Genomic DNA, 27,652 nt, shown 5'->3' with positions numbered 1-27,652 from the left:
CCCTATGGGGCCGAGAATGGGTTCAAGGGGGATGCTGGAACCGCCCGTTTCTTCCATTGCAAGCTTAAGGCTGGAAACAGCGGAGTCCCCCCCCCTCCCGGGTTCCTGCCACCCCCCTAAAAAAAAAAACTCCAGCGGCGAACGGATCCCTGAAGTGGCCTTTCCTGCTCCGGACCGGAGACCTCCGTGCTTTGCCTCTACGTTGCAGGCAGGGGTGGGGGTGGGGGGGTGGGGGTGTGTGACTGGGGGTGGGGTTGCAGGAGGTCTCCCCGGGGCAGCTTCCGCCGGACGTGGGCTGCACGTGCTTCTTCCTCCTCCTCCTCTTCCTCCTCCCCGCAGGGCGATGGCTGCGGGAGCATCGCTGTGGGTGAGCGGGGCAAGGCGGAGGGGCGCGGGTTCGAGTCCTGCCCCCCCCAGACCCGCCTCGTCCAGAACTTGGAAAGGCTTGGGACTACAACTCCCAGAATCCCCTCCCCCCAAGCAGGGGTGTGTGCGGGAGATATGGCCCCGCCGGGGTTCATCCTGACCGTCCCCCCACCCAAAGCCACCCACCCACCCAGAGCAACGCCCAGGAGCCAACTTTGGCCGGGCAGGCAGGCGGGGGGGACGACGACGACGACGGCCCATCTCGACCAAAGAGGGGCAGGGCTTTTGTACAGCTCATGGGTCCTAATGGCCTATTCAGAACCACAGTAGGTCTCTGGTGGGAGAAGAAGGAAGGAAGGAATGAAAGGCCCTCAGAGGGCTCTCCCCATCCTTTGCATTAAAGGAGGGCTCGCTCGCAAGAGCAGGATGCTGGCTCAAGCATGGTGTGGGGGGCTCGGGGGGGGGGGAAGCAGCAGCCTGCCTTTCCGCCAGACGGCTTCCTATTTGCCTGGGGGCTTCTTAGAGCCAAGTGGCTAGGAGGGCTCTGCTTTTGGGGAAGAAGGGTGCCCGGGGCTCCTTGGGAGAGGCCGGCATGCCTTGGGGGGGGCAGCACCCCAGCCTCCCAGCTGTTGGGCTGGCCCTCCACAGCTCAGAGCCCCCCCCAGAGCTCAAAGGGGTGGATGCACAGGGAAAGGAGGGCGGGTGGTTTCACGCCAGGGCAGGTGGAGGGGGGGGAGAATGTGGTCCCGAGAGTCTCCCCCCAGTTAGCCTCTCGTCCTCTCTGCTCTCCCAGAGACGCCTGAAGGAGGCTGCCGTGGTCCTCGGAGGAGGTGGGACGATCTTCGCCTCCTATCTGGTGGCGGCGGGAGACGAGGACTTCTACGCCGCGCGGCTGATGCCGGTGCTGCAGCGGCTGGTGGGCCCGGAGACGGCGCACACCCTGGCCGTGCGCCTGGTGGCCCTGGGGGTCGTCCCCTGGTGCGGCCGCCACGTGGATTCGGAAGCTTTGGTGGGTAAAACCGGGCAGGGGTGGTGGGTGGGGTTTCTCTGGGGGGCAGGTTCCAAGGAGGGCCATATTGTGCAGCGCTCCCTCCCATGGGCCTCCGTTGACCCCCTGGGAGGGCTCCTCCGGAGATCCTGCTCTGTACCCGGGCGGGAGGGCGCTGGGCTTGTTCCTGCCACTCGCCATTGACGCTGAACGGGCTTTTTTTCCTCAGGAAGTTCACGTCTTTGGGCGCCGGTTCCGGAACCCCGTGGGACTGGCCGCGGGGTTTGACAAGCACGGAGAGGCGGTGGATGGTCTGTTCAAGATGGGCTTCGGCTTCGTGGAGGTTGGCAGCGTCACGCCGGAGGCCCAGGAAGGGAACCCTCGGCCTCGGGTCTTCCGCTTGCCGGAGGATCAGGCTGTTATCAACAGGTGAGGCATTTGGGGGCCGATTTGGGGGAGGAACGAGTCACAAATCACCTAGTTATCTGGTGGCAACGGTCAGATTACATTTGGAAAACCCATTGGATGCCTAGGGAGGATGTTATTTAACGAGCGTCCTAAGCAAGTGCTTTTAGATAAAACGAACTTGCGAAGAGCGTTTAGGCAGAAATGATTCCATGTTTATGCTCTTCTTTGAGAAAGCATCCCGATGCCTTCGCAGAAGTAACAGAAGGGATTAGAAAAGTAATTATTAATGTTCTGAGTTACTTTTTTTTGACGTTGGAACGCGGGGGGAGGGTGACAGGTTGCTTTTAACTTTTCCTTGCTGTAGGCAAGTAACTTTTTTTTTAAAAAAAAGATAAAATTTCTAAACTCAGGGGCAGAGGGTGTGTCACAGATGTTGGGAGAGCTTTTGCCAGCCCCTCTTGGTGCTGAGGGGGGGGGGAGGGTTCTCCTTAAGAGGAAGAGGGAGGAGGCTGAGCCTCTCCTCCTGCCCTGTAGGTACGGCTTCAACAGCCACGGCCACGCAGTGGTGGAGCGCAGGCTTCGGGCCCGGCAGGAGACTCAGCGGCAGCTCAGCGAAGGTGAGGTGGGCTGTGTGCAGCCTGGGAGTGCTTGCGGGGGGGGGGGCTGTCCTCTCCCCACTGCATTTCTTCCCCACCCCCCATGGCTGCAAGCGGCTTCAGGGTTTCTTGGAAGCTGTTGCTCCCCTTCCGTTCCTCTGACGTGTTGCTTCCTGGCTTCGGAGGGTGGCTGGACAGCAAGGGAGAGACCAGTGGGAGGGGTAGCGTGGCTGATGGGCCGCTGGACCCAGGGGGTGGCCCCATCTGTAGGGTCCAGTTGCCCCTCGGCCAGCAGAGCTCCTTGCTGCCACTGGGCCTCTGCGGTGAAGAGCCTTCTGATGGCAGGGACGCTTTCCTTATGGGAATCCTCTCGGAGGGAAGAGCAGGCAAGCTGAGCAGCCTGAAAACTGCCTGTATCTTCCCCTCCCTCTATATAGTGTGTGTGTGTGTGTGTGGGGGTGCTGTAGGGCCCCTGCATGATGAGAGGTGGCTGGAAAGGCTTGGGACTACAACTCTGAGGGGTCGCTCCAGCATCTGTCTTCTTAGCCGGGAGGCCCCTCGGGATCAATCTCGGCAAGAACAAGGCCTCTGTGGATGCCGTGGCGGACTACGCTGCAGGGGTGCGAGCGCTGGGCCCGCTGGCCGACTACCTGGTGGTGAACGTCTCCAGTCCCAACACCCCAGGGCTCCGGACCCTGCAAGGCAAAGCGGAGTTGCGCCTCCTGCTGGCCAAGGTGGGTGTGTCCCCCCCCCCCCCCCGTTTGACCTTGAGACTTCCAAGGCTGCTTCAGCCCCTGAGCTGGTCTGCTCTCAGCAGCTGGAGAGATGCTGAATGGTAGCCAGATTGTGGCGGGCTGAGCTCTGTGTAAAATCGTGGAGAAGATTTCCTTTCTCAAGCTACAGAATAACCCTTGGGAATTCTGAAGGTTGTACTAAAAAAAGATCTCCTGTATGGAGAATGAGTGCAGAGAAATTGCCCGAGAGGGAGACCACAGCTACAATACAAGGAGATCTGCAAGCAGGATCTGAAGGACTTAGGAATGGACCTCAACAGATGGGAAACCTTGACCTCTGAGCGTTCAGCCTGTAGGCAGGTGTTGCATCACGGCCTCTCCCAATTTGAAGAGACCCTTGTCCAGCAGGCCAAGGCCAAGAGGCAGTCCCGAAACCAGCAAAATAAGCGAGCTGGACAGGGGAGAGATTGCATTTGTCTTCAGTGTGGAAGGGATGTTCACTCTCGCATTGGCCTTCCCAGCCACGCTACACGCTGGGAAGTCTTCCATTCAGAGCACGTGACCATTGTCTCTCAAGACTGAAGGATGCCTAATACTAAAGAAGCAAAACACGCACATGTCTGCCGTTGCAGTCACGGCCGTTTCTGGAGGTCACCGGTGGGCAGCGCTCGGCAGGTGGCAGGAGGGTGGTGCCTGGTGGGTGGCTGGTGCTGCCCATGGCCTCGGGCCCTGAGCGATGTGCCCCTTCTTGGCAGGTGCTGGCGGAGAGGGACGCCCTGGCCTCGGAGCCCAAGCCAGCCGTGCTGGTGAAAATCGCACCAGACCTCACCGCTCAGGACAAGCGGGACATTGCTAGTGTCGTCTGTGAGGTAAGGAGGGCTGGGCGGGGCGGGGGGAGCAGGCCCAGCCACTGCCATCTAACCTGCTTTGCCCTGCCCTGGATGCCTCTGTTGTTCCCCCCCCCCCGGGGTGGTCGGGTTTTTCTGGTGCTCCAGAACCAGGTCTTCGCCAAGTTGAGAGGAAAGGGACTTTCTGAGACAAGAGCCTGGGGTGGCGGCCACACAAGAGTCTCCCTGAGAGCAGGAGGGGAAAATAAAGAAAAGAAACGAGTCCCAGGCAGGCCAAGATCAATCGAGTTTGTGTTACCAAATATGCCTCCGCCCCCACCCCCCCAGGCAAAAGATCTCCAACCAAAATTCAGAAACAGATGACCAGGGAACCAAGTTTTGAAACGTGGTGTTAAAAAAAAAAGCCTTACATACGCTCGTGTTCTGATTCTGCTTTTTGGTCAATTCTGGCCCGTCGGGTTTACTTCTTTGCTCCTCTTTTCTCAGCTTGGCATTGATGGGCTGGTCGTCACTAACACGACCGTGAGCCGCCCGAGGACTTTGCGCGGGGACCTGCGTGGCGAAGCGGGGGGGCTGAGCGGGGCCCCGTTGCGCCAACTCTCTACTCAGACGGTCAGCGACATGTACCATCTCACCCAAGGTAATGGGGCCGGTGGAGGGGAGGTGGGCGTGGAGATGCCACGGGGGGCGCCCCTTATTCTAACTGGGCTCCTTGTCTTCTCCCTGCCCCGGGCAGGCCGAGTGCCCATTATTGGCGTGGGCGGGATCAGCAACGGGCAGCACGCCTTAGAGAAGATCCGGGCGGGCGCCTCCCTGGTGCAGATGTACACGGCCCTCACCTACCGAGGCCCACCTGTGGTGCAGGCTGTGAAGCGTGAACTGGAGGGTCTCTTGAGGTGAGTGGTTGCCGGGACTGTGGAGGGTGAGCGTTTTGGGCGCCACCGCTTAGCTGCGCTCCACCCCTTTAGCCCAGGGGACTCAGTGAAACCGTTAACCAAATAAACTTTGCTGACAAAGTGTTCAGATAAGCAGAATGGGGCACCAGAGGGCCCGGCGAGGGCCAAGAATGCAGGAGATGAGGCCATTCCCCTCCCCCCCCCCCAATTGCTAAACTGAAAACATCCACTCCCCGCCTGGCGGTCAGGCTCAGCGACGATCTTTCTCTTCAGGCAAGCTTTCCCTTGAGCGACGGGGATTTCAAAATGGATGGTGGCGCCTCACGGCTTTGAATGTGGTTTTAGGGTTGCTTTTGGTTGCCATCGTTGAGTGTGGTCCTTTCCTGTTTTTAGCTGCAAACGTTGTCTTTTAATGATGTAAGTGGCCTTGGGCCTTCTTAAGGAGAGAGGCGGGGTAAAAAAGACTTTATATAAAATAAATAAGCATTCTATTAGATGCTGATTATATGGAGGTGGTGAGACATTAGAGCAGGCCCGCAGCGCTGGTCCGTGGTCGCTCTCCGCCCGCTTCTCGTTTTCAGGGTCTCCCTCAAGCCAGGGCACCTGCTTTCTCAAGGCATGAGCCGCGTGGGCTGGCTTTGCGCTGGGAAGGGCGGCTCACGGGCCGGCTGCCTTTGCTTTTTCCGCAGGGAACAGGGATTCCAGAATGTCCAAGAAGCCGTGGGAGCAGATCACCGCCTTTGAGGATTTGCGGCTGGGCCTCGCTCTGGCAGTGGTACGACCGACTGACCGGCCGCCTGCCCCCTCCATGTGGGCCCTCTGATGCCGGATTGCCAGGAAGAGCAAAGGGGGCGAGGAGCACCCCCTCTCTGAGTCACTTCTGGACTAGGAACCCACCACCTCTGTGTCAGAGCCTTCCGGGAAGAGGGTTTGCTACCGAGCTGGCACGGGCTCCCAACTCTGCTGGCAAGGAAAGGCGGAAAGACCTCGTTCCCTACCCGCTACCCCTCGCTGTCCTAGGACTTCTCTAGAGGACCTCTTCCTGTAAGAGCCGCTCTTAAAAGGAAGAACCCCTTGTGACTTGGCCTGTTCTCCTCTGGCACAGGGAATAAGCAAATATTGGCCGAGGCAGGTCAATGCCTGCCTTGTTCAGAGACTGTGTAGCAACCCAGGAGCTGACCTGGGGGGGGGGGGCGGTGGCTGGATGCGTTATTTGGTGCTACTTTTCCTGAGGCGAGGGGCAGAGAATGGCCTGGCTTTCCAGAAACTGAGGCAAGCCGCTTGATAGCATGTGGGCAAATGAGGGATCGGTCTCTGGAAGGATCTTGTATAGAAGGGACTCCATGGGAATGCAACAGAAGTAACGCTCCGTCTTTTTAATCCATGACTTCTCTCCAAGCTTTGGAAGCTCGTGCCAATGATGGGTGGGGGCAAAGGGGAATGTACAGAACATGATGTTCTGCCCTGCCTGCCTCAGAAGGCTACCTCCTCTCGGGTGATGGGTTTCAACTTGGTGGGTCTTGAAATAAAGCTCTTCTGTCTTGGTGTGATACCCCCTGTCTCTTTTCCTCCCCATAAGCTGCACACTTGACTTCCTGGAAGGGACAGGACGTAGCGTAGAGCAGGCCCGGAGGAGGAGCAACACAGGCAAGCACAGGCAATCACAAGCAAGTCCGAAGGGGAGCGTTTTGATTTCCTTCCAGAGGAAAAAAGAGGGATGGGCACAAAAAGAAAAACCATCAGGGCCTTAAAATGGTTGGGCTTGGAGGAGAAATGTCCTCCTTGGGGAGGGGAGCACCTCAGGGAGACTTTGAGGGCTCCGACAGGATGAATCCCACCCTCTGGAGGTAGAACTTGTAAGCTGGCTTGGGTCTTGCATCCGTTATTGATTTATTTGCCCCCTTTCTGGCTCGCTTGTCTTCCAGTGAGCTCAAGGAGCGGAGTGTGATTCTCCATCTCAGTTATTGGCCTGAGATCACCCAGTGGGCTTTATGGCCGAGCAGGGATTCACAACCCACGTCTCCCGAGTCGTCATCCTGTGCTCTCCACCAGTAATACCACGCTGTCAGGCGCTGTGAGTTATGCAGGCTTTCCAGAGGAAAGATGTCCGGCTGGAAGTGGAAAACCCATTTCACGGCCTGCCGGCTCCAAGGCACGCAGACACTCCGATGGGGGCCGTCTTCTCTCGCTTGCCTCTCACCCGGCTGGTGGCTGAGCTGACGCAGTTGAGGATCCGAGAGAATGCTAATATCCGCACCGTCTTCTCTGCGCATTGAAGGCACCCCACTTGTGTATCCTCCTCTACACACGTGCACCCCAAGGCTTCCAACAGGAGCCAAAGGAGATTCTTGGAGGAAGGAAGTGACCCAAGGACCTAAATCAAATGGCGTTTCTCAAGACCGCTTGGTAGGACCAGCTCTCCCGGCTGGAGAAGTCCAGGGTCCAAAGCCCTCGTCTTGGCTTTCCAGAACCAGTCCTGGAAATTCTCAGCCCCAGTTGCTGTGGCCAGGGAGTGGAGGATCGAGGATCCTTCTGAAGGGGGCCACCTAAGGAGGTGCTTGGACTGAATTCCAGCTGGCACCGGCCTGGCCCGCCAGGAGGGAGGGAGGGAGGGCTTGATCCTTGGACTGGTTGTCGGGAAAGTCAGTGACCTTTTCAAGGCTGGCTGTTGCAGGAAACGGTGTGTAAGGCAACACCTGAGCCAGGTTTATAAGGGTTCCTCCACCCGGACGGTGTGACAAGGGGAGAAGAACCGGTTCCCTGTCCTTACTCCATCATCCACCTCTTTGCCACCTTTCTGCGGAGGCTCCTCGCCTTGAAGCTGTTGCTCCTCCAGGTGGTTCTGTCGAGCCCTTTCTCCCTTTTGGAAAAACCAAGCCCAATCCTCAGTGCAGCCTTCTTTGGGTGGGAGGAGACCCATTCCTGCCCTGCTGTGGGCCGGAACAGCTTCCATTGGGATAAGAAGAGGATGCAGGAAAGGTGGTGAAGAGGTTGGGGCCCCTAGTGGCTCCCCCCCCCCAGCCCACGGAAGGGAACCACTGTGGCTTTGCACCCATCGAAAATGGAAGGGGCAGACACTCGAGAGGGGAAACGGAGCTCCTTCTTGCCGGGCAGAGTGCCTGATGCCTGCACAGTGAGGAGAGTTGTTTGTGCACAAAAGCGAGGTCTGATTTGGCAATCTCGTCTGTTTTTGCTCTTTCCCGAACAGGATGGTTGCGCTGGGAGCTGCCTTAATCTGGGGACTGGCTGTCCTGCTCAGTGGCGGAGGCTGTGTGACCGTACCCACCCTTGGTAAGTGCCGCGGAACTACTGTTGCGTCGGGGGAAATGCCCGGGGTTCAGGGAGAGGAGGGTCCTTGGCGGCGAGGGTGGTTGAGCAGGATAGATGCCAATCGGTGTGGGAGCAGGAGGAATGCCATGCTAACGGCCGCACTCCTCTCATAGGCACCTGCCCACTCCCTCAAGAAATTGAGCATGGCCGAATTGTGCAGCTGGTTCGTTTTGAGTGTGACCCTTTTTATCAACTCCGTGGCCCAGGAAAAGGTAAGGCGAAAATCCTGGGACTGCAGTTCAATAATAATACTGGCATGCCATCAGTTCTGATTTATAGTGACTCTTTTTGGAGTTTTCTAAGTAGGGAATATCCAGAAGTGTAATTGGTATTTGTAACCCTTAAGATGACAGGACATATATTCTTGGTTGAAAGCTTGATTTTTTAAAAATTGTTTTTATTAAAAATCTTTTGCTTGGAGGCTTAAACCTGTGAATTTTTTGAGCCATTTCAGTCTTTTTGATTGGGATTGGTCAACTTTTTCTGTTCTGAAGTTTCCCCTTCCCTTTTTCGGGGGGGGTTGCCTTGGGACTGTGCCTCTTGCCCAAGGCCACACTAGCCGGCTCTTCTCCTGGGAGGTACACAGTGGAGAATTGAACTCCCAGACACCTCATTCACGGAGCTGTCCAGCGAGCTGCAAACGGGTTCAAAACGCTCCGATGATGGCAGGAGGTGTGGGGTAGGAACCAACAGAAGGACATGACTGTTGCATTCGTACTGTGCTCGGCAACTTCAGGGGTGAGTCTGTACTGAGGGGGTGGAATACAAGCCCTGATGGACCTCTCATCTAATCCAGCAAAGCCATCTCAGCAGAACCGAGGTGTAATCCAAGGTTCCAACAAGCTGATAAACCTGGGCTTGCCTGCCGTAACCCTCTCGGCAAACCCCTGGGAGCCACCCTGTCTAGGCGCTGCCTGTGGGTTGGCTGGAGTTGAACACGCCAGGCACAGGACCGAACGGAAACTCTGAGCGTTGTGTTTTAATAATGGAAGGGCGGGTTCTTAGGGAACGTAAGCCAGTGATATCGGGGATCCCATGTGAGGTGGCAGCCACCCGCTTTCCAGCTCGCCACGGGAGCCCGCCTTTTGGACTTGCGTTCCTCGCACCACCCTAGTTTGCAAATTAAAAAAACGGTTCCCAAAAGAGTGGAGAGGTACTCGAGAGCACATCAGTTTGAAAAGTCACCCCAAAGCCTCAAGTTCCTTCTACGTGCCAGATCCTTTCCGTACTCACCTCCATCACTCTCCCTCCCTCCTTCCTTTTTTTCCCTAGGGCTCTACCAGTGTGATCAGTGGCAGCAGGCTTCCGAAGGAGAGAAGAGTAAACTTCCCATCTGTGAGCCAGGTGAGGAGGTGCCCCAAAGAAGGGCTACGGAAATGCAGGTTGGCAGGAAGGGCATTAATGGGTTGGCCTCACCTGAGGGCTCACTTTTCCAACGCCACGCTAAAGCTTACTGTAAACGGTGGACAGGCAGATCTCCCGGCATGAGAGTGTGATGAATCGGAGGTTTGGTTGGGAGCCCGTTTGCAGGCCATTAGCATCCTGTATCGTTCTTACCAACATGCCAGAGGACACAGAAGAAGCCTTCTCAAACAATGGGAAGCATCCTGACTAGTTCCTCCCAGGCTCCACCCCCCCAACCCGGTTGAGGTTTTGTTTGCTGAGTTTATCATTCACCTTTCCACCGAACAATGCTTCCGTCAGCTAGAGCTAGGAAGCACAGTCAGCATTAACCTCTTGTGTTCTTTCAGTCTGGTTATTTATTATTTCTCAGAAGCATTTATTTCCTGTCTCAAAGTCATCTGTAACAGACTAAAAAAATTACACACAGACACACACATCAATTAAAAATGCTTCTTTAACAGCAGATTTAAAATGGCCCGTTGAGCTGGTGGTCGCCATTCATGGCTGTCTCTTCTTTCCCTTCTCCAGTGTGCGGCAGGCCCAAGTCGCCGGCCCGCCCGCTGCAGCGCATCATTGGGGGTTTCATGGCTGCCAGAAACAATTTCCCCTGGCAAATGAAGCTGGTGACCCGACACAACCGCACAACGGGGGCCACGCTAATTAGCGACCAATGGCTCCTGACCACGGGCAGGAACCTGTACTTGAACCACAGCGCCAAGGCCCGCCCAGAGGAGATCGCTCCCACTCTCCGACTGTTCTTGGGCAATGGGGAATCAGCTGGCCCCGTGGACCGCATCGTCCTTCATCCTGGCTTCCCTGAGGAGGTGGACCTGGCGCTGCTGCGTCTCCAGTGGAAGGTGCCCATCGGGGAGGCCGTGATGCCCATCTGCCTGCCTCAGAAGAATTACATCGAGCCTGGCCGGGTGGGCTTCATCGCCGGCTGGGGTCGCAATGTCCTCATGGAACACCCGACGTCCTTGCGTTACGTTCAGCTGCCAGTGGTAGATCAAGAGATCTGCACGGCCTACTACGCCGGCCAGGGAAAGGACGCTGTGAAGCCATTGCTGGGCAATTACACCTTCTGTGCAGGCATGAGTAGGTTCCGTGAGGATACATGCTATGGCGACGCAGGAGGAGCATTTACTGTCCAGGATCCCGATGACGATACTTGGTACGCAGCTGGCATCCTCAGCTTTGACAAGACATGCAGCACCGCCAAATATGGCGTCTACGTGCGGGTGCTTGGCCTGGTGGACTGGATCCAGGAGACCCTCGCCGCAGCCTGAGTAGGGCCACATTTGCTTGTCCACCAGTGACAAAGAATCCATTCTGTCTAGGATTCCTGAGAACCCTTTTCCTGTGCCTGCCATCCTAAGGAGTCACTCATGGGGCGGGAGCTTCTTTACAGCGGAAAACATGTTGCCAGATTTTGATCCAGTTTATTTTTGCTATGTGTCTAAACTGCCCTGTCAACCCATTAAAGTCGGATGCCTCTAATGCACACCTCTCTGTTTTATGTGGAGAAATCATTCAGGGCCCTGTTATAGAAACAGAACTTGACAAACATTCACATGTATTTATTCCTACTAGAAGTGTCCACCAGGTGTTCTTGGAGAATAGCAAACCCAAAGGGCAGAAAGACATACTGTTTTATTTATTTTTATCCGTTCTGTTTCTGTGCCACCTTCTTCCTGGGAGGGGCAATGGAAGGAGGACAGCTATGGCTGGACACTGCAAAGCTATAGGGCAGCCCTTCTCCAAGCCAATGGCTGGCTGGGTGGCATCAGCAAGCACCCTGCCACCCTTGCAAGAAAGTCCAGGGAGAAATAGTGGGCTGAGGTGATCCTCATGAATGGTCCTGTATGGAGAGGAATGGAAGGATCTCTCTGCCATAAAGGTGATGTTATTTATATCCCTCGGCGACTGCAAAGTGGTGTACATCATTCTTCCCATTTTGTCCTCATAACGGCCCTGTGAATGTGGCACAGAAGTGGACCAGGCTGAAAGGATGTGATTAGCTCAAGGTCACTTCGTGAGTCTCAGTTTAAAGATCCAAGCCCTCTTACATGTCACTCCATAGGGTGTGGGCTGACTGATGTGGCTGGGGTGGGGAAGGATTCTCTGTGGAGGATTCCTCAGTATCAGAAAGACTGATTTTGACAAGCTTGGTATAGGTCATGGCAGGTTCCTCCTCCTCTCTGCAGCATGTGAGGGCAGCCTGCGGAACTGCCCGAGACATGGCTGCAGCTGGAGGAGGAGTGCAAAGCCTGGAAGACAAGAGAGGCAGATCCAGGGTCACAGCCATGTTTGCCATCATAGAACCACCCTAGACAAAAAAAAATCGGGTTGGATAGTGCTTTTACTGGCTCACTAAATCCTTCACAAAAATAGCGAGTTTCACAATTTTTTAGCATTTGGAAAAGCCGCTTCTGGAGATTACAGCAGCCATCAAGGTAGCGGTGGTAGGTCACGCTTAATTTTTCGTATCTCTAGGCTCCTATCACCATGGCAACTGGGTGACATCGCCCAATCCGCGACGAAGAAAGGCAGGAAGGCAGTGCACGTGATCCCGAAAGGCTTCTAGAGATAAAACTAATAGAGTCACAAACAACACCCTGAGAAGCGAGATGCTCTCAACCTGGGGCGGCAGAACCCATGGAATGGAGGACAGAATGGCGGACAAGACTGGCGAAGCTCCGCTTTAATCACCTCACACACCCCGCCCGGCAGCCCTCTCTGCAGGGCTGTTGCGCTAAGGGCAGCGCCCCCCCTCCCTCAGGCAACCACAAGGTTGCCCAAGAGAGGGGTCCTTCTAAGGGAGTGTCACGTGTCACACATTGTCCCGTCACAGCGATGCGGAAGTGCGGGCCTCCTGCGCAGGAGGACCCCTCCTCTCTCCAGGGGAACGCCCCGGAAGTGTTTCTTCCGAGAGGCCGAAACGGCCCGTCTAGAAACAGCGTTTCATGAAACACCTATGGCGGCCTCTATGGTGCGGGGCGGGGCTAGAGCCACTGCCGTCGCGGAGGGTTGTGGGTAAGAGTCATGGAGGCGCCCGGCGAGCGGACGGGGAGGCCTTGAAGCGGCGGCTGACGAGACCGCGAGCTTCGGGTCCCTCGAAGAGGCGAGACCGCGGCGGAGGGCCCTTCAGGTCCTCCACCAGGCCAAGCTCCGGGAGGGCGGCCCGGGAGAACCCGGCGGGGGGAGGCGGCGGCGGCGGGGACGGTTGCCATGGGGGACGCCGAGGAGGCTGAGGCGGCGGCGGCGGCGGCGGCGGCGGCGGCGGAGGCCTCGCTGCACCGGCTGGAAGGCCTGGCCCCGGAAGGGCAGGTGGGCGGCCTGGTCCTGCCGAAGAAGAAGAAGAAGAGCGCGGCCGAGGAGCAGCACGTCTTCAAGGTCCCCGCGCCGCGCACCTCCCTGCTGGGCCTCGACCTGCTGGCCGCCCAGAAGCGCCGCGAGCGGGAGGAGCGCGAGGGCAGCCTCGGCCCCGAGGACCGGAGGAAGCGCTCCCGGGTCGCCTCCTACAAGGACTGGGCCGACGGCAGGGACGACGGGGCCGGCGGCGGAGGCGGCGAGGCCGAGGAGGGCGGCGGAGGCGGCGGCGACGAGGACGACGACGAGGAGGAGGAGGGCGGCGGCGGCGACACGGCCGGGCGCGGGGGCCGCAAGGAGAGGTGAGGAGGCCTTTGGGGCCGAGTCTCAATTTAAAAGCGTTTTTTCCCCCTAGAGAAAGGGGAGGGTTCGGGTTCCCAGTCGCCTGGTCGTTGAGGGGAAGAAGAAAAGCCCAGGGGAGTCAAGGCTAACTTGATAGCGAGGCCCTTGACTTGAGTCGCCATCCCTGCGAAAAGCCATTTCCTCTTTCTCTCTGGCTGGCTGGCTGGCAAGAAGGGCGCGGGAGGGAGGCCGTCCCACTCTAAGCTGCTTTTCTTTTCCTCTTCCCCCCCTTTAGGCACTACCGGTCCGCTCGGGTGGAGACGCCGTCCCACACCGGAGGAGTCAGCGAGGAGTTCTGGGAGCGCAGCCGGCAGCGCGAGCGGGAGCGGCGGGAGCACGGGGTCTACGCCTCCTCCAAGGAGGAGAAAGAGCGCAAGCGGGACCACGGCCGGGACCGGGATCACGACCGCAAGCGGGACCGAGGTAGCGTCCCGTTGTTGACCGGAGGGGAGGCAGCGGTGGCGGCTTCTCCCAGAGGATTCCTTCAGGTATGGGCGAGACTGATCAGAAGTTGTTTCCCTTAGATGACCGGGACCGAAGCCGACGCAGCGGCAGCGGCAGCAGCCGATCGGAGAAGGAGGGTTCCTCGGAGAGGAGCGGCAGCAGCAGTCGGAAGAATGAACCAGAGTCTCCTCACCACCGACCGAAAGGTATGCTCCCAGTTGGTGGCCTTATTAGCTTTGCGATGAGGCCGGTGTTAATATTGAGTGGTTTTTACCTACACCTTGCGTCAGATAGTGATAATGTCTTAGCACGTAAATAAAACTAATAGCAATAATAACAGTAACAACAATAACAATAAAACAATGACGGCAACTATCATTATCATCATCTTAGAACTACAGAGCTGGAAGGGACCCTGTGGATCAAGTTGCTGCCGGGTTTAGTTTAATCACAGGAAATATTTGGTGTACTTTCTTATGTTTTGGGTGGGTGTGTAACAATTAAGGGAGTCGTGTGCTGTGGCAGATGGGGAAAAGCATCGGCCTTGCTAAAACTACAGCTTTTCCCCCCTCATGTCTAGATGCAGCGACACCTTCCCGCTCCAACTGGGAAGAAGAGGACAGTGGCTACAGCAGCTCACGCCGCTCCCAGTGGGAGTCCCCTTCCCCCACACCTTCCTACCGGGATTCTGAGCGCAGTCACCGAGGGTCGGCTTCCCGTGATAGCGAGAGGCGTGACCGTGACCGGTACGGGGAAGCAGGCACAGGGTGGGTGTTTAGGCTTGTGTGACATGGCCTTCAGTGTTTGCGGGAACATTTGGGAGGATAAGATGGTGGCAGCATTTGAGGAAGGGCTGGCTTGGGGAGCTAACCTCCATCCGGCCTTTGTTTGTTCTTTTGTCTTATACCGGCTGGTTGTCCCTGCAGGTCCGTGAGGAGCAAGTATCCTGAAGACACCCCACTGCCCACCCCTTCGTACAAGTACAATGACTGGGCTGATAATCAGAAGCATTTGGGGGCCACCCCCTGGCTTTCCAGAGGCAGAGGTAAAGACTGGAAAGGGCTGGGTGATGACTCTTCCTTGTGGTTTTGAGCCAGGATTGGTTTCTAAATAAAGCTTTTGTTTTTAGGGAAACGTGAGGATGGAGAAGATGGAATTGCCTTCGAAACAGAGGAAGAGCGGCAGCAGTGGGAGGATGACCAGCGGGTCAGTGTAATTCCCTGCCCCCTGCCTTGGGTCCCCTTCTTGGTTCTTCAGAAGAGATCGTAAAGGAGTAGCTTCTTTCTTGCTTAATTGACACTTGTGCCGGTGGAAGGAGATCAGCCAGCTCGGCTGTGAGGATCAGAGTTACACAGAATTTGCTTGGAACTATACACAGCCCAAAGTGGGCAGGTCTCGTGGTCGGGCTGTTGCCTTCTTTTAAGTTCTTAGCAGGCAATGTCTTCAAGCCCAGCAGGGTTGAACTGAGTCATCATTGTGGCAGGGCTTGAAAAGTTACTTTGAAAGAAGGTGAGAATATCAGCATGCAGAAATTATCCCCAGCTCAAGTTATCCCCAGTTCAAAGTGTCATGCTCCTTGTGCTTCCTGTGGGATGATTTTGGCACATGGTTTTGTCTGTGTTTCAAATCCCCTTTTTTTGAAAAGAAACCCTGTTCTTTTCTTGGGATGGATGTGCAAATCGGCACGTTTTTGAGGTCTTTGGGCTTTTAGGTTTCAGAGACTTCGGGTGCTGTTACATCAGAAGCATGGTACTAATATCTGAGTTTGGCAGGAAAGGGTTTCCTGGGATTTCAGATATGTTTCCTGTCTTGGTGCCTCTTGCTGATGCCCCATTGGCATTCCCCGATTTCTGTGAGCATCAACTTAGTCAGGTTCTTTGCCCTTTTTTCCCACCTCCTGAAAAGCTAATTCATCTCCTGCAGCCCTTTATAAAAATCTGGATTGTTTCTATCTAAGGGCAGGTATTTTACTGTTTTGCTAACACGATCTCTTTTCTCCCTGCCCTCCCCCAATTCTTCTCCAGCAAGCAGATCGGGACTGGTACATGATGGACGAGGGCTACGACGAGTTCCACAACCCTTTGGCTTCTTCCTCCGAGGAGTACATCAGGAAGCGGGAGCAGCACCTGCAGAAGCAAAAGCAGAAGCGCATCTCGGCTCAGCGCAGGCAAATTAACGAGGTGGGCGCATGCTGGCGTTGCTGAAGAAAGTCGGGCGGCAGCCGCTTGTGGCAGTGCCCATGTGCTGTTCTGCTGCTGCTGGGATGCTCCCTTGCAACCATCCTTCCCAAGCAGCCCTGGTTTCTGGCCCTTGACTTACCTTTAATTCTCTCGTGCTCGGCAGGATAACGAGAGGTGGGAGACCAACCGCATGCTGACCAGCGGCGTGGTGCACCGGCTGGAGGTGGATGAGGACTTTGAGGAGGACAACGCAGCCAAGGTCCACCTCCTGGTTCACAACCTGGTGCCTCCGTTCCTAGACGGCCGTATTGTCTTCACCAAACAGGTGAAAAGCCAGAGTCCTGCGTGGATGTGGGAACTAGGGCACCCCTTCTCTTGTCTCACACCTGACTTTCCCTACTTGCTTTCAGCCTGAGCCAGTGATCCCCGTCAAGGACGCCACTTCGGATCTTGCAATCATTGCCCGCAAGGGCAGCCAGTTAGTACGCAAGCATCGGGAACAGAAAGAGCGGAAGAAGGTACGTGTGGAGTGTGGAGGATTTTGATTATAACGTGTCTTCTCATAACGTCAGCCGAGTAAGGAGATAATCGGTTAGCAGATACTTAAGACACTATGACACTGAGAGCATAAAATCAGCAACTTAGTTTTATTGACATATATACATAGAGAATAGACATTTCTGTGGCAGCCTGATATGACATGAAGCAACACACAACATAGGAAAAAGTGATCTGACTTCAGATAAAGACAATCGTTTTGCACATGACTTATGTATAGTTCTGCGACCAATCAGAAAATACATTACTTCATTTTCTGTTACATCAAGTTTCATCATGTACTACAGCTGTACAGCATTAAGTCTTAATTTTTGATACCCACACCTGAATACAATCCGTACAGTGTCTCAGGTAAAATCAGCCGTTTTACATTTAACTGTACAACATTAACACATTTCCACATCAAAATCTCAACGTGGAGCCTCTGCTGCAGCTGCCCTTTCGGGTTGGGATTGTATGCTGGTGGGCTGCGGGCTTCCTAGGCTGTTGAGGTCGTTGGTTTCCAACCCTTGGGGTCCCCGGATGTTCTTGGAATAAAGTTCCCAGAAGCCTTCACCACTCGCTGTGCTGGCCAGGATTTCTGGGAGTTGTAGTCCAAGAACATCTGGGCACCCAAGGTTGGGAACCACTGGCCTGGAGAAAGCTGTAATTTATAGAGAAGGTGTGAGGAGTGGCAGAACTCAGGAGCTTCTGTGTATAACGATGGAGAAGGGCAGAAGGTGGGTTCGTCAGGAAGAGAGGTTGCTGTCGCTTCAGCTCCGCATACTAGGCGGGTGCAGTTTATTTTGAAGCTCCCTTCTGTTGGTTGAACTGAGAGGGGAGAGGGAAGTCGAAAGGCACGTTCCTGCCAGATGAAAGTCTGACTCGCTTTCATGTGTGTGTGATTCCTGCTTCATTTTCAGGCCCAGCACAAGCACTGGGAGCTGGCAGGCACCAAACTGGGCAATATCATGGGTATCAAGAAGGAGGAAGACGAAGGGTCCAACCCTGTCTTGGCGGAGGACGGCACTGTCGATTACCGGTAGGGGATGAACGTGCTACGGAGGGAGGCAGGGGGAAGCAGGGGTGGCTGACAGCAGAGATGGCCCGAGGGAGGAGAAGTTCTGGGAAGAGCCATGACGTTCTGAATCTCTCAGGACAGAGCAGAAGTTTGCTGATCACATGAAAGAGAAGAGCGAAGCCAGCAGTGAGTTTGCTAAGAAGAAGTCCCTTGTGGAGCAGAGGCAGTACTTGCCCATCTTTGCTGTACAGCAGGAGCTTTTGACGGTTATTCGGTAAGCCAGTCCCCCAACCCTCCCCTTGCCCACCGGCCCTGGTGGGGAGCTCCTCTGGGCGGACGGGATATAGAGCAGGATCCATGTGGGCTAGGCAAGAAGTGCCTTAATGTTTTTGTTTAAAGGAACGGAACTGAAGTGAGCTGGTTTGTGCCTCAGGATTCTCTGATAAATGTCCCTTTTCCTGAATGCTGTAAGTCTCCTATTTTGAGAGGCATACTTTTCTAATCCATGATCAGATTTTTAACTGGCAATTAAGTATCTGGTGTATTTAAAGAACCATCTCTGTTGCTAAATGTAACAGAATACAGTAAAATTGTAACTTTGACAATGAACAAGGATGTTATTCAATATAAAACAGCAATATATCAAAATGTGCATTTTATAAAGCCTCTAGGAGATAATAAAAACCCTTGTTTCTTGCAATAGAAAATGCCGTGTGTGTAGAGGTATCAGTGATGGGTTTCTTCCCTCTCTGTGTTTACATCCTTCTGTTTTTACAGGGATAACAGTATTGTGATTGTGGTAGGAGAGACGGGTAGCGGCAAAACCACACAGCTGACGCAGTACCTTCACGAGGATGGCTACACGGACTACGGCATGATCGGCTGTACGCAGCCCCGCCGAGTGGCCGCCATGTCGGTCGCAAAGCGTGTCAGTGAAGAGATGAGCGTGAGCCTCGGGGAGGAGGTGAGGAAAGCTGGGATTTGGGGGGCACCTCCACGGTGAAGCCCACAGCTGGATGATGGGAGAGGAGGGTGGACAAGATACGCACATGGGGGCTGTTTGGTTCCCGTGGGAACTGCAGGTAAGAAGGGGCCGGCTTGCTGGATGTCATGCATGCTTGATTTATGATAAAAACCCAGGGAAAGGCGTTTGGGATGTTTAGAAGATACTTGCTGCAGCTAAGAAGAAAGGAGAACACAAGTTGCATAATGAAATTGTAAATCGGGATTAGAGAAAGGCTTGTCAGTTGTAATTTTGGGCTGGTGATTAAAAATAAAATAGCTGAAAGGCTTTGCAAACAGCAAACTGGCACATTAAAGGAAAGGGTTTGTTTGCCAAACCTGGAAATCACCTTGTAATATGATCCATTTACTGGCCACTGGACAGAGAGTGTGGGAAGCTGCACTTCCTCAAAGGTTGATTGATACACAGTCTGAGGCTGATGAAAGGAGTGATGGGACATTGCAATGGCAACGTCTGGCTGAGTTTATTGTGCTTTCAGACTCGGGCGCTTCTGTGTATGGTGTCTGCCTCCAGACTAGCTGAGATGTGGGACGTGAGACTGATCAAAGAGTGGGAAAGTTTAGTGGGACTCAGCGCCTGGGCACCTTCTGGACATTGGCCTTCTAAGTGTTCCTTTTTCTTTACCTGATGGCTGTCTTGTATTTGAAGACGACAGGCCAGAATCCTCTTTGGAAAAGCTGTACGCGCAGTGGTGATCACAGCTAAAGACGTTGTTCTCCTCCTCGCCTGTGGGATGTCCGTCTTGCAACCAGCTGCCTGCAGGCTTGGTCGGTTGCACAAGGGACAGCCTGCCTGCTCAAGGGCGAGGGAGCCGCCGGCGTGGTTACCACTGAGCGCTGGTGCTTTTCCGAACAGAAGTCCGGCCACAGGCTCCTGTAGTTAAGCCTTGACTGCTGCCTCTTTCCACCTCCGCCATCCACCAGGTGGGCTATGCCATCCGCTTCGAGGACTGCACTTCAGAGAACACTGTGATCAAGTACATGACAGACGGGATTTTGCTGCGTGAATCCTTGCGTGAAGCTGATCTCGACCATTACAGCGCCATCATCATGGACGAGGCCCACGAGCGGTCCCTCAACACCGACGTCTTGTTTGGCCTCCTGCGTGAGGTCAGTGCTTCCTTCGCTGAGCCCAGGGGTCAGATTCCCTTGGGTGTCAGTTCCTTGTTTGCCTCCCCATGAGACATCTCTTGAAACCGGGGGCGGGGGGGGGGGAGTTTCTAGAATTCTAAGCTGCTTGCCTCAGCTCGTGGGGTGGGGAAGAGTTCCTTCACTGCAATACCCCAGAGAAGGCGGTTCATAGAAAACCACTGGTCCTAGTAGCTGGCAGGTTGTTTTGCTGCAGGAAAGGCCCAGTCATTAAGAAAGTCCTGTCCAGGTCTTGCCGGCTAAAGGTTATGGCTTCCTTTACTGAGCCAACCCATCTTGTGTTAGATCGTTTCCTCCTGCCTTCCACTTTTGCTAGATAATTGTCCTTTCCAGTGAATCTTGTCTTCGGTGACACATCTGCGGAATGATAGACTCAGTTTAGTCATTAAACTTCTAGTGAGAGTTCAGGCTTGAATTGAATGAAAATCTACTTATTTGTCTTTCTGGTGTTCCATTATGTCCATAAAACCCTCTTCCAACACCTCTTTTCAAACGAATTGGCTTGTTTCCTTGTCCTTATCAGCAACATCACAGCATAGATTATTTTGATCTTTTATCTTCAGCAACATATCATTACATCTGATGATATTTCTAGTTGCTTTGTAACTGTCCTAACTCTTTAAGTCTTTTTTCTAATTTCTTGCTTGAGGAGTGTGTTTTTTACATGAGACAGCTTCAGGAAGAATCTCAGTAGAAGGGTTCTGTCCCCCATGGAGCCACTGCTGCTTGCTTGCGGGTCCCCTATCTTTCCGTGACCATGGTGTTCTCATATTGCTGTAGGTGGTGGCCCGACGCTCAGACCTGAAGCTGATTGTGACTTCAGCCACTATGGATGCAGAAAAGTTTGCTGCTTTTTTTGGGAACGTGCCCATATTTCACATCCCGGGCCGTACCTTCCCTGTAGACATCCTCTTCAGTAAGGTAAGAGGGAGGCCAGAGGGGAAAGGCAGGTGCGCCTCTCTGCCTTGGGGCTCCTGGTGAGCAGGCATGGGGCTGCCGCTGGGCCCTTGTCTCAGCCCTTTCTCTCCTCCTTTCAGACCCCGCAGGAGGACTATGTGGAGGCAGCTGTCAAGCAGGCCCTGCAGGTGCACCTTTCGAGCGCCCCGGGGGACATCCTGATCTTCATGCCAGGCCAGGAGGACATTGAGGTGAACCTTTTCTGGGAGAGCCCCTCACCCTGCAGCTCTGTCCTCCCCACCACCACCATGACAGCAAGTACTCACCCCTCTTCCTCCCCTGTTTCAGGTCACCTCAGAACAGATTGTGGAGCACCTGGAAGAGCTGGAGAACGCTCCCGCCCTGGCGGTTCTGCCCATCTACTCCCAGCTGCCCTCCGACCTGCAGGCGAAGATTTTCCAGAAGGTACAGAGCCACCGCCTTCCCTGGGGCGAGTAGCTAGGGGGCTAAAAGCCTGGTGGGTTGACCTTGTAACATTCTAGGGAGGTCAATTTGGGAAGACACGCTTGGGAAGCGGGGATGTTTCCTTCGTGGTGGAGGTGGCTGCCTGCAAAGCAGAGAGCTTTGTTCTGCATTGGCACCATTGGACTCTTGGAATTATAAATTGCATCGGTGGCCAGTAGAGAGGCAGGCTGGCTGGAGTGCTAGTCGGTTAGTTGTTCTGAGCGTCTGATGGGCAAAGCGCAGCTAGAGCAAACCACAGTGGGGTGTGACGTTGGCAGCTGGCATCCAAAGCATGGCGGCAGCCCACAAGGACTTGGCATGGAGACTGTGTTGGGGATGGTGGCTCAAGGGGCTGGAGCTGCAGGTGAGCAGTGATCCCAGGGCTGCAGGCACAGGCCTGGCCTAAAAGCAGCTTCTGGGAGGTGAAGGCAACAGCACTCAGCCTATTGAGCTAGTTTATGAAGGTGAATAACCCCCACGGACGGTCTGGCAAAGCAGAAATCAGCAGAGTCCAAGCGGAGAGCCTCTTGAGTTTGGGAGAAATATAGTAGCATTTGAGGAGACACGTCTTATTTCTGGCTCAGGGAGGTTTTGGGGGGGGTGAGCAAGTGAGAAGGGACCCAAAGTGAGCAACTGCCCTTTGACCTTTTCCTTCCCGGCAGGCCCCCGACGGAGTCCGGAAATGCATTGTGGCCACCAACATTGCAGAGACCTCGTTGACGGTCGATGGGATCATGTTTGTGATTGATTCTGGCTATTGCAAACTGAAGGTAATGCGCTTTGTTGGGAAGAAGGGTGTGGGAGCAGCCGGGTGCTCAGCCAGGTTCCCAGGCTCACTCGGCCTCTTTCGCTGCAGGTCTTCAACCCTCGGATCGGCATGGACGCCCTCCAGATCTACCCCATCAGCCAGGCCAACGCCAACCAACGGGCAGGCCGAGCCGGAAGGACGGGCCCAGGTCAGTGTTTCAGGTAGGAAGAGACCCCCTCCCCTCCCCCTCCCCCACGGAGTGTGTGTCTTTCACCACTAAAAGTCTAGGAGTAAGTTGGGGGAGGTGTTGAGGTGAATGGGTGGGATGGTTTAGGGGCTTTCTAGTTCCTAGTTGCTGTAGCAGGAACAGGAGCGACGTTGGTTTTTTTAGCATTGCACCGTCCTCATCTCCTCCCTCTGGGCTTTAGGCTGTACACCCAGAGCGCCTACAAGAACGAGCTGCTGACGACCACCGTCCCAGAGATCCAGCGAACCAACCTGGCCAACGTGGTTCTGTTGCTCAAGTCTTTGGGGGTGCAGGACCTGCTGCAGTTCCACTTCATGGATCCGCCTCCCGAGGACAACATGCTCAACTCCATGTACCAGCTGTGGATCCTCGGGGCTCTAGACAACACAGGTGGGGAGACGCGTGCAGTAGAGCGGGGCCGGGATTTCCCTTGGGGGAGGTTCTCCAGGGGGTGGGGACCGCTGCCTCTCATGGCCTTGGCCTTTCCTTGCCTTGCCTTCAGGTGGGCTGACCTCGACCGGGCGCCTGATGGTGGAGTTTCCCCTTGATCCTGCCCTCTCCAAGATGCTGATCGTCTCCTGCGACATGGGCTGCAGCTCCGAGATCCTGCTCATTGTCTCCATGCTCTCTGTCCCAGCCATCTTCTACCGGCCCAAGGTGCGTCTGAGCCAAACGCATAAGGCGGTGGGGAGTTTTGGGAACCTTTGCAGGCCTCCTCGCCTGTTCCCTCCTCCTTCTCCTCCTCGCCTAACACTCTCGCTGCCTCTTGCCCCCAGGGCCGGGAGGAGGAGAGCGACCAAGTGCGAGAGAAGTTTGCTGTCCCAGAGAGCGACCACCTGACATACCTGAACGTGTACCTCCAGTGGAAGAGCAACAACTACTCCACGCTGTGGTGCAGCGAGCACTTCATCCACGCCAAGGCCATGCGCAAGGTGTGCCTGCTGGGATCCCCCCCCCATCTTGGCCACGGAGAATGATGTGGCCCGAGCCCCAGGTCCTGACCGTTCTCTCTGCCCTTTCAGGTGCGGGAGGTGCGAGCCCAGCTCAAGGACATCATGGTGCAGCAGCGCATGAGCTTGGCCTCCTGCGGCACCGACTGGGACGTGGTTCGCAAATGCATCTGCGCCGCTTACTTTCACCAGGCTGCCAAACTGAAGGTGAGGGACAGCAGCTATGTCTGTGATGTCTGTCTGTCTCTGTGTGTGATGTCTGTCTGTCTCTGTGTGTGCATGTGTGTGAAATAGGATGAGCAACGTGGTTTGGTAGAATGTGTACTGTCTCTTGCCAAGGCGGGGTGGGGGTGGGGGGTGTCTACTCTTTGCTGGGCATTTTGTGCCCTCGGGTTCCCCCCATATCTACTGTCAATTCAGGGGAGTGGGTGCCCTCTGCTGTGGGCTCAGCAAGAACTGTTTGTAGAGTAGACAGGATAAAACCTTTCTGGGCCAGATCTGGAGCCAGTCCCTTTTCCTGCTTCCGTAGTTCTGAGTACAAGTCTGTGTATGGCTGGATGCGAGTACTCGTGGCCCGGAGACCTGTGCCTGTCCCTTTTCCCACCCCACACAGGGGCTATTCCTCATTCTAGCCTAGATTAAGTTATAGGTCAGTCTTACAACTGCAGAGCAGGAAGGGCCCCCGGGGGGGGGGGGAAGGGAGGACTTTTTCTCAGGAAAGAACCGAGATGTTTCCTAGGTAAGAAACTCTCCTTGATGACGATCGGAAGCACTCCTTGTCTCTGGGCCATGTTGGTCTTTCCTGTCTGCGTCTTTCTGTTCTTCTGAGGTATTTGGGGAGTGAATTCCTGCCAGCCTTTTGCCCTGGCTGGAAACCTTGCTCTGACTCAGTCCCTCTTCCTGCTGCAGGGCATTGGAGAGTATGTGAACATCCGGACGGGGATGCCCTGCCATCTTCATCCCACGAGCTCGCTCTTTGGAATGGGCTACACCCCGGACTACATTGTGTACCATGAGCTGGTCATGACCACGAAGGTGAGTGTGTGTGACCCTCTGCGCCCCCCCCCATGGATCCTGGATTTGCTCCCATTTATTGGAGATGTCAACCCCCACCCCACCTACCCCACTCTGGCATCTGCTGTTATCACTCTCGTTTATCATCTCCCTACAGGAATACATGCAGTGTGTCACGGCAGTGGATGGCGAGTGGCTGGCTGAATTGGGGCCCATGTTCTACAGCATCAAACACGCGGGCAAGTCTCGTCAGGTAAGCTGGGAGGAATGAGAGCAGGACATCACCACCCCTTGCCCTTCCGCACTGAACCACCCACCCTTGGTATGGCTTTTCTCGACAGGCTGCCAATCTGGTCGTGAGGTTTGCTTTCTCCAGGACCAGGAGTGGGTGTTTTGGGGGGGGGGTGGAACTAGCCTTCTGCTATGAGCCCAAAGGGGAGACTTCAGTGGGGTGGGGTGGGGGCTAACACTAAATGCCTGCCCAGTGGTGGAGGCCTTTCTCTGCAGAATAGAGGAAGTCTTGGGCCGTTTTTTTTAAAAAAGGACTTTCTGCCTCCTCCTTCGGCTCCGTGGGTCTGGGTGGAATGGGCTCACGGTGGCTGTTTGCTCTGCCCTCAGGAGAGTCGTCGACGGGCCAAGCAGGAGGCCTCGGCCATGGAAGAGGAGATGGCGCTGGCGGAGGAGCAGCTGCGTGCACGCTGTGAGGAGCAAGAGCGCCGCAACCCAGTGGGCAGCGTCAGGTAGGGCCGCCTCCTGCACGGAGTGGGGAAGGGCGGGCCTTGCCTTGAACAAGCGGGCGCGACCCTCAGTCTTCCTCCCTCCCTGCAGGTCCACAAAGATCTACACCCCGGGGCGTAAAGAGCAAGGCCAGCCGGCCACCCCTCGCCATACACCAGCTCGCTTCGGCCTGTAGCTGTTGCCGCTGCCACTACTCAGCTCTGTACATAGGACCCTGCTGTGCTCAATGAATTGAGCAAGGCCCACCTTGGATGGACACTGAGAAATAATTTTATTGTTTATAAAAATGTTGCTGCTTCCTGACTGTGTTGCTTTCAGCCATTTAGTTGGGCTGTGCCCCTTCCATGCCAGAGGGTTTGGGGGTGTAACAGTTGTGGGTAAAGGGAGGGGGGGGTCGAGGGCAGGCTCTGACGGGAGAGAGTTTCACGCCTGCCACCCTCCCTCTCAGACGGCACCCCCTGCAAGGTGTCTTCCACCACCACCACCCGCCCCTCTACCCCTTACCCAACTCCACGCCCACAGAAGGAACGGGCCTTGCTTGGGTTCTTTTCCTTGGGGAGTGATCGCACACTTCCCGTTTTATTGGCTCCGTATCTGCACACGCGTTTCCCCCTCCTTTGCAGAAGTCACATGATTACAGTCTGGCCTGCAGGTCCCGTCTCAAAATATCTTCTGGATCTGGACACGGATCTGGACGCCCTCCTGTGCCCTCAGCCATTGCTCTCTGGGCAGTACCTGGAGCTTCGGGTTCCCTCGTGGAGGACGGAGGGAAGGCCGGTCATGCTGGACTCGCTAAGAGTGATGCCATTTGGTAGCCCCCCTTTGGCTTCGTCTCTGAGCAAACTGCAGAGTGCTGTCAAAAATAAGATGGGGGAAAAGCCTGTTTTTCAAACTTAACATCTTTCTGTCTGGAGCAGAGCTTGGACATTAAGTTCCCTCCTCCCTCTTGGGCAGCCCAAGGGCCCTGCCTGAGAGCACTTAGGAAAACACTGCTAGCCCCCCCCCCCAGAGGCAGGGAGGGTGGCCTCTTCAGCAGGACCCTCCCTAGAGACACCAACACCATCCCTCTCCTCTAGCTCCAATCAAGGAGGGTTGGGGAACTGGTCGGGAAGCACTTACTCATCCGCCGGGAGCGTAGGCCAGAGCGGTTGCCCTGTAGAGCACGGAGGGTCTGAGTCACTGCTGCAGAGAGCCTGTAACGAAAGGCAGGGGTGGGAGGGATGGCCTCTGTGCCAGGGCGCTGGTTTACCTGGTGCAGATGCCCGGTGGCTACAACAGGATAGCTAGGGGAGTGGGTTGCCCTCCCGCCCATCGCCCGTGGCTTTCCCACATTGGCTTCTAACGGCATATTTTGACCTCCATTGTGGGCTGATGCCCCCACTCCCCTGCGCTGCTGTGATGTAACTCTGTGTTGCAGCAAGACAGTTAATTAAAAAGTTCTCTGGCAGAGCCATTCAATCTCTAGGGAAGGGTCGGTCACGTCTGTCTGTCTCCAAGGCAAACACTGGCAGCTTTTTGCCATGGCCGCCTCCTTTGTTTGGAGACTTGAGTGGATTACGCGGTCCCTGGGCTGCTGAGGAAGGTGTCTCGGTTCCTCGGCGCCAGTGGGTGGCCGCACTCCTGCCCTGAGTTCTCCCTCCTCCTCCTCCTCCTGCTGACTTCCAGCTTGCCCGAAGCAGCAGATCCTGCACATAGTGAGACCTCAACTGTTTTTACAACAAGAAGCCGTGTATGGTGGGGCATCTTTCTTGTCACCACACTGCAGCCAGAGGGGTGGTCAGGGGGCCGAGAGAGTTGCTGCCCCCAGGCCAGCACGGGTGGGTGTCTCCAAACCTGATCAAGACGGCCAGCAGTCTAAAGCGGAGGAAGGCGGCCACCATTCAGGGAGGGCCAAGGCCCCATGGGGTGAAGGGCGTGACAGTTCTGCCCTTTGACAGGAAAGAAAGCCCGCTCTCTGCTCAGGCCACAGGCCAGTGAGTTCCCTGGAGGGACAAATCTCGGTGGGCTCACCTTGAGGCGCTCACACTCAATACGCCGCTCATCCACTTCATTTTTCAGTTGCTTGTTCTCTTGCTGGAGTCGCTCCACCAGTCCATGGAGGTGGCTGTGAGGAAGAGAAGGCCCTGCATTTAGCGGAGGAGGAACAGATGCTAGGCTTGGGGTCTCTGCCTTCACAGGGTAATTCCTGGGCGTGGAAAGAACCACCAGCTACTTCCTATGTGTCTGCATGTGGGAACTGTACCACTGCTTTTCCAACAGAAATGTGGGAGCCAGCAAGATTTCCAGCCTTTGGGAGTGGGGAAAGGGTGCACCCCACAGAGGGCTCCCCACAGAGATCCACCCCGGGGCCCGGCTGCCTTACTTACTCCCGCACGCCCGTCAGCTGAGCAACCTGCTTGATCTGGTCTCGAATCTTGTGGCCCAACTTTTCGTTCACCTGCCTGCAAGGAAAGGATCAGGTAAGGTGACAAGAAAAAGGCTTCGGCTCTTCCCTTTCGAAACCCAGGAAGAGCCACCAAATGGCTGTGGACCTCCCACCCGGCCCAACATTGCTCCGGCCAGAGGCTTGGGGCAATGCCCATGGTAGCCCAGAATGGCTACAAGAAGCTGTCGCTGCTTGCTACTCACTTTTGCTCCTTCACCCACTGGCTGACGTTTGCAACCACCAACTCGCTCTCGTGTTGCAGCCGATAGCTGTCATCCCGGGCCGCCTCCAGGGACGTCTGCAGGGATTCCACCTGGCCAGAGGGGGTGGGGGGAGGTCAGTCCAGCCAGGGCACCCTGGGGTGGCCTGGAGGGAGGAAGCATCCTGGATACCCATCAAGCTGGTTGGATTTCGGAAGGGAAAGAGAGCTGGGCTCAGCTAGCCCGGGACGGAAGACGAGGTTCTTGAGCCTCCCAGACCTCGGAGGAGGTCAC

General features: G+C 55.6%; 4 protein-coding genes across 12 annotated transcripts in view; 3 read left to right on the top strand and 1 right to left on the bottom strand.

The window, feature by feature from the left end:
• Positions 1–284: 284 nt before the first annotated feature.
• On the top strand, positions 285–6,664 carry DHODH (dihydroorotate dehydrogenase (quinone)). Of its 3 annotated transcripts, XR_013538663.1 has the most exons (10): positions 423–692; positions 1,160–1,375; positions 1,584–1,783; positions 2,297–2,379; positions 2,905–3,092; positions 3,848–3,961; positions 4,427–4,580; positions 4,677–4,836; positions 5,526–5,880; positions 6,416–6,664. XR_013538663.1 is itself a non-coding variant. In XM_078380536.1 (9 exons), exons 1-9 carry the CDS (start codon positions 344–346, stop codon positions 5,578–5,580), a joined length of 1,194 nt encoding a protein of 397 aa, XP_078236662.1. In that variant the 5' UTR covers positions 285–343; the 3' UTR covers positions 5,581–6,388. The 3 variants fall into 3 exon arrangements, 2 of the variants coding, with proteins under 2 accessions (XP_078236662.1, XP_072836528.2); XM_078380536.1 differs by lacking the exons at positions 423–692; positions 6,416–6,664 and adding an exon at positions 285–367 and having other exon boundaries at positions 5,526–6,388; XM_072980427.2 differs by lacking the exon at positions 6,416–6,664 and having other exon boundaries at positions 5,526–6,388.
• An 812-nt stretch (positions 6,665–7,476) lies between these two features.
• LOC110076274 (haptoglobin) lies at positions 7,477–11,067 on the top strand. Of its 2 annotated transcripts, XM_020788291.3 has the most exons (5): positions 7,477–7,672; positions 8,045–8,127; positions 8,280–8,378; positions 9,439–9,510; positions 10,099–11,067. In XM_020788291.3, the coding sequence occupies exons 2-5, from the start codon at positions 8,046–8,048 to the stop codon at positions 10,854–10,856; spliced, it is 1,011 nt and encodes a 336-aa protein (XP_020643950.3). In that variant the 5' UTR covers positions 7,477–7,672; position 8,045; the 3' UTR covers positions 10,857–11,067. The 2 variants fall into 2 exon arrangements, with proteins under 2 accessions (XP_020643950.3, XP_020643951.3); XM_020788292.3 differs by lacking the exon at positions 8,280–8,378.
• Positions 11,068–12,570: 1,503 nt separating this feature from the next.
• On the top strand, positions 12,571–25,036 carry DHX38 (DEAH-box helicase 38). 2 transcript variants are annotated; one of them, XM_072980769.2, is made up of 26 exons: positions 12,571–13,241; positions 13,517–13,704; positions 13,806–13,931; positions 14,306–14,471; positions 14,652–14,770; positions 14,855–14,931; positions 15,750–15,905; positions 16,069–16,230; positions 16,316–16,423; positions 17,366–17,484; positions 17,600–17,737; positions 18,241–18,427; positions 19,411–19,596; positions 20,416–20,556; positions 20,673–20,783; positions 20,881–20,997; positions 21,699–21,806; positions 21,893–22,005; positions 22,213–22,421; positions 22,534–22,688; positions 22,808–22,963; positions 23,054–23,188; positions 23,891–24,016; positions 24,153–24,248; positions 24,614–24,735; positions 24,824–25,036. In XM_072980769.2, the coding sequence occupies exons 1-26, from the start codon at positions 12,799–12,801 to the stop codon at positions 24,906–24,908; spliced, it is 3,849 nt and encodes a 1,282-aa protein (XP_072836870.2). In that variant the 5' UTR covers positions 12,571–12,798; the 3' UTR covers positions 24,909–25,036. The 2 variants fall into 2 exon arrangements, with proteins under 2 accessions (XP_072836870.2, XP_072836869.2); XM_072980768.2 differs by having other exon boundaries at positions 14,306–14,492.
• A 240-nt stretch (positions 25,037–25,276) lies between these two features.
• PMFBP1 (polyamine modulated factor 1 binding protein 1) overlaps positions 25,277–27,652 on the bottom strand; it is a 57,867-nt gene continuing 55,491 nt past the window's right edge. For 4 of the 5 annotated variants that reach the window (XM_072980762.2, XM_078380437.1, XM_072980764.2 and 1 more), the window contains 5 exons: positions 27,362–27,471; positions 27,100–27,174; positions 26,744–26,837; positions 25,853–25,926; positions 25,277–25,613 (listed from right to left, as the gene is read on the bottom strand). In XM_072980762.2, the coding sequence (XP_072836863.2) occupies positions 25,526–25,613; positions 25,853–25,926; positions 26,744–26,837; positions 27,100–27,174; positions 27,362–27,471 (441 nt within the window). In that variant the 3' untranslated portion in view covers positions 25,277–25,525. The remainder of the gene's footprint in view (positions 25,614–25,852; positions 25,927–26,743; positions 26,838–27,099; positions 27,175–27,361; positions 27,472–27,652) is intronic. The other variant, XM_078380436.1, reaches the window with a different exon arrangement.

Source organism: Pogona vitticeps, chromosome 10 (assembly GCF_051106095.1).
Source record: "Pogona vitticeps strain Pit_001003342236 chromosome 10, PviZW2.1, whole genome shotgun sequence".
Taxonomy (NCBI): domain Eukaryota; kingdom Metazoa; phylum Chordata; class Lepidosauria; order Squamata; family Agamidae; genus Pogona; species Pogona vitticeps.
The sequence above is the reverse complement of the archived record's forward strand: the minus strand, read 5'-3'. Positions and strand labels throughout refer to the sequence as shown.

Coding starts and splice junctions, on each gene's coding strand:
- DHODH (XM_072980427.2), top strand. CDS start 663: ATGGGTCCTAATGGCCTATTCAGAACCACA. Junction 1,784..2,296: donor GATCAGGCTGTTATCAACAG/GTGAGGCATTTG, acceptor CCTGCCCTGTAG/GTACGGCTTCAACAGCCACG. Junction 3,962..4,426: donor TTGCTAGTGTCGTCTGTGAG/GTAAGGAGGGCT, acceptor CTCTTTTCTCAG/CTTGGCATTGATGGGCTGGT.
- DHX38 (XM_072980768.2), top strand. CDS start 12,799: ATGGGGGACGCCGAGGAGGCTGAGGCGGCGGCGGCGGCGGCGGCGGCG. Junction 14,771..14,854: donor CTGGCTTTCCAGAGGCAGAG/GTAAAGACTGGA, acceptor TTTTGTTTTTAG/GGAAACGTGAGGATGGAGAA. Junction 24,736..24,823: donor AACCCAGTGGGCAGCGTCAG/GTAGGGCCGCCT, acceptor CCCTCCCTGCAG/GTCCACAAAGATCTACACCC.
- LOC110076274 (XM_020788291.3), top strand. CDS start 8,046: ATGGTTGCGCTGGGAGCTGCCTTAATCTGGGGACTGGCTGTCCTGCTC. Junction 8,128..8,279: donor TGTGACCGTACCCACCCTTG/GTAAGTGCCGCG, acceptor CTCCTCTCATAG/GCACCTGCCCACTCCCTCAA. Junction 8,379..9,438: donor ACTCCGTGGCCCAGGAAAAG/GTAAGGCGAAAA, acceptor TTTTTTCCCTAG/GGCTCTACCAGTGTGATCAG.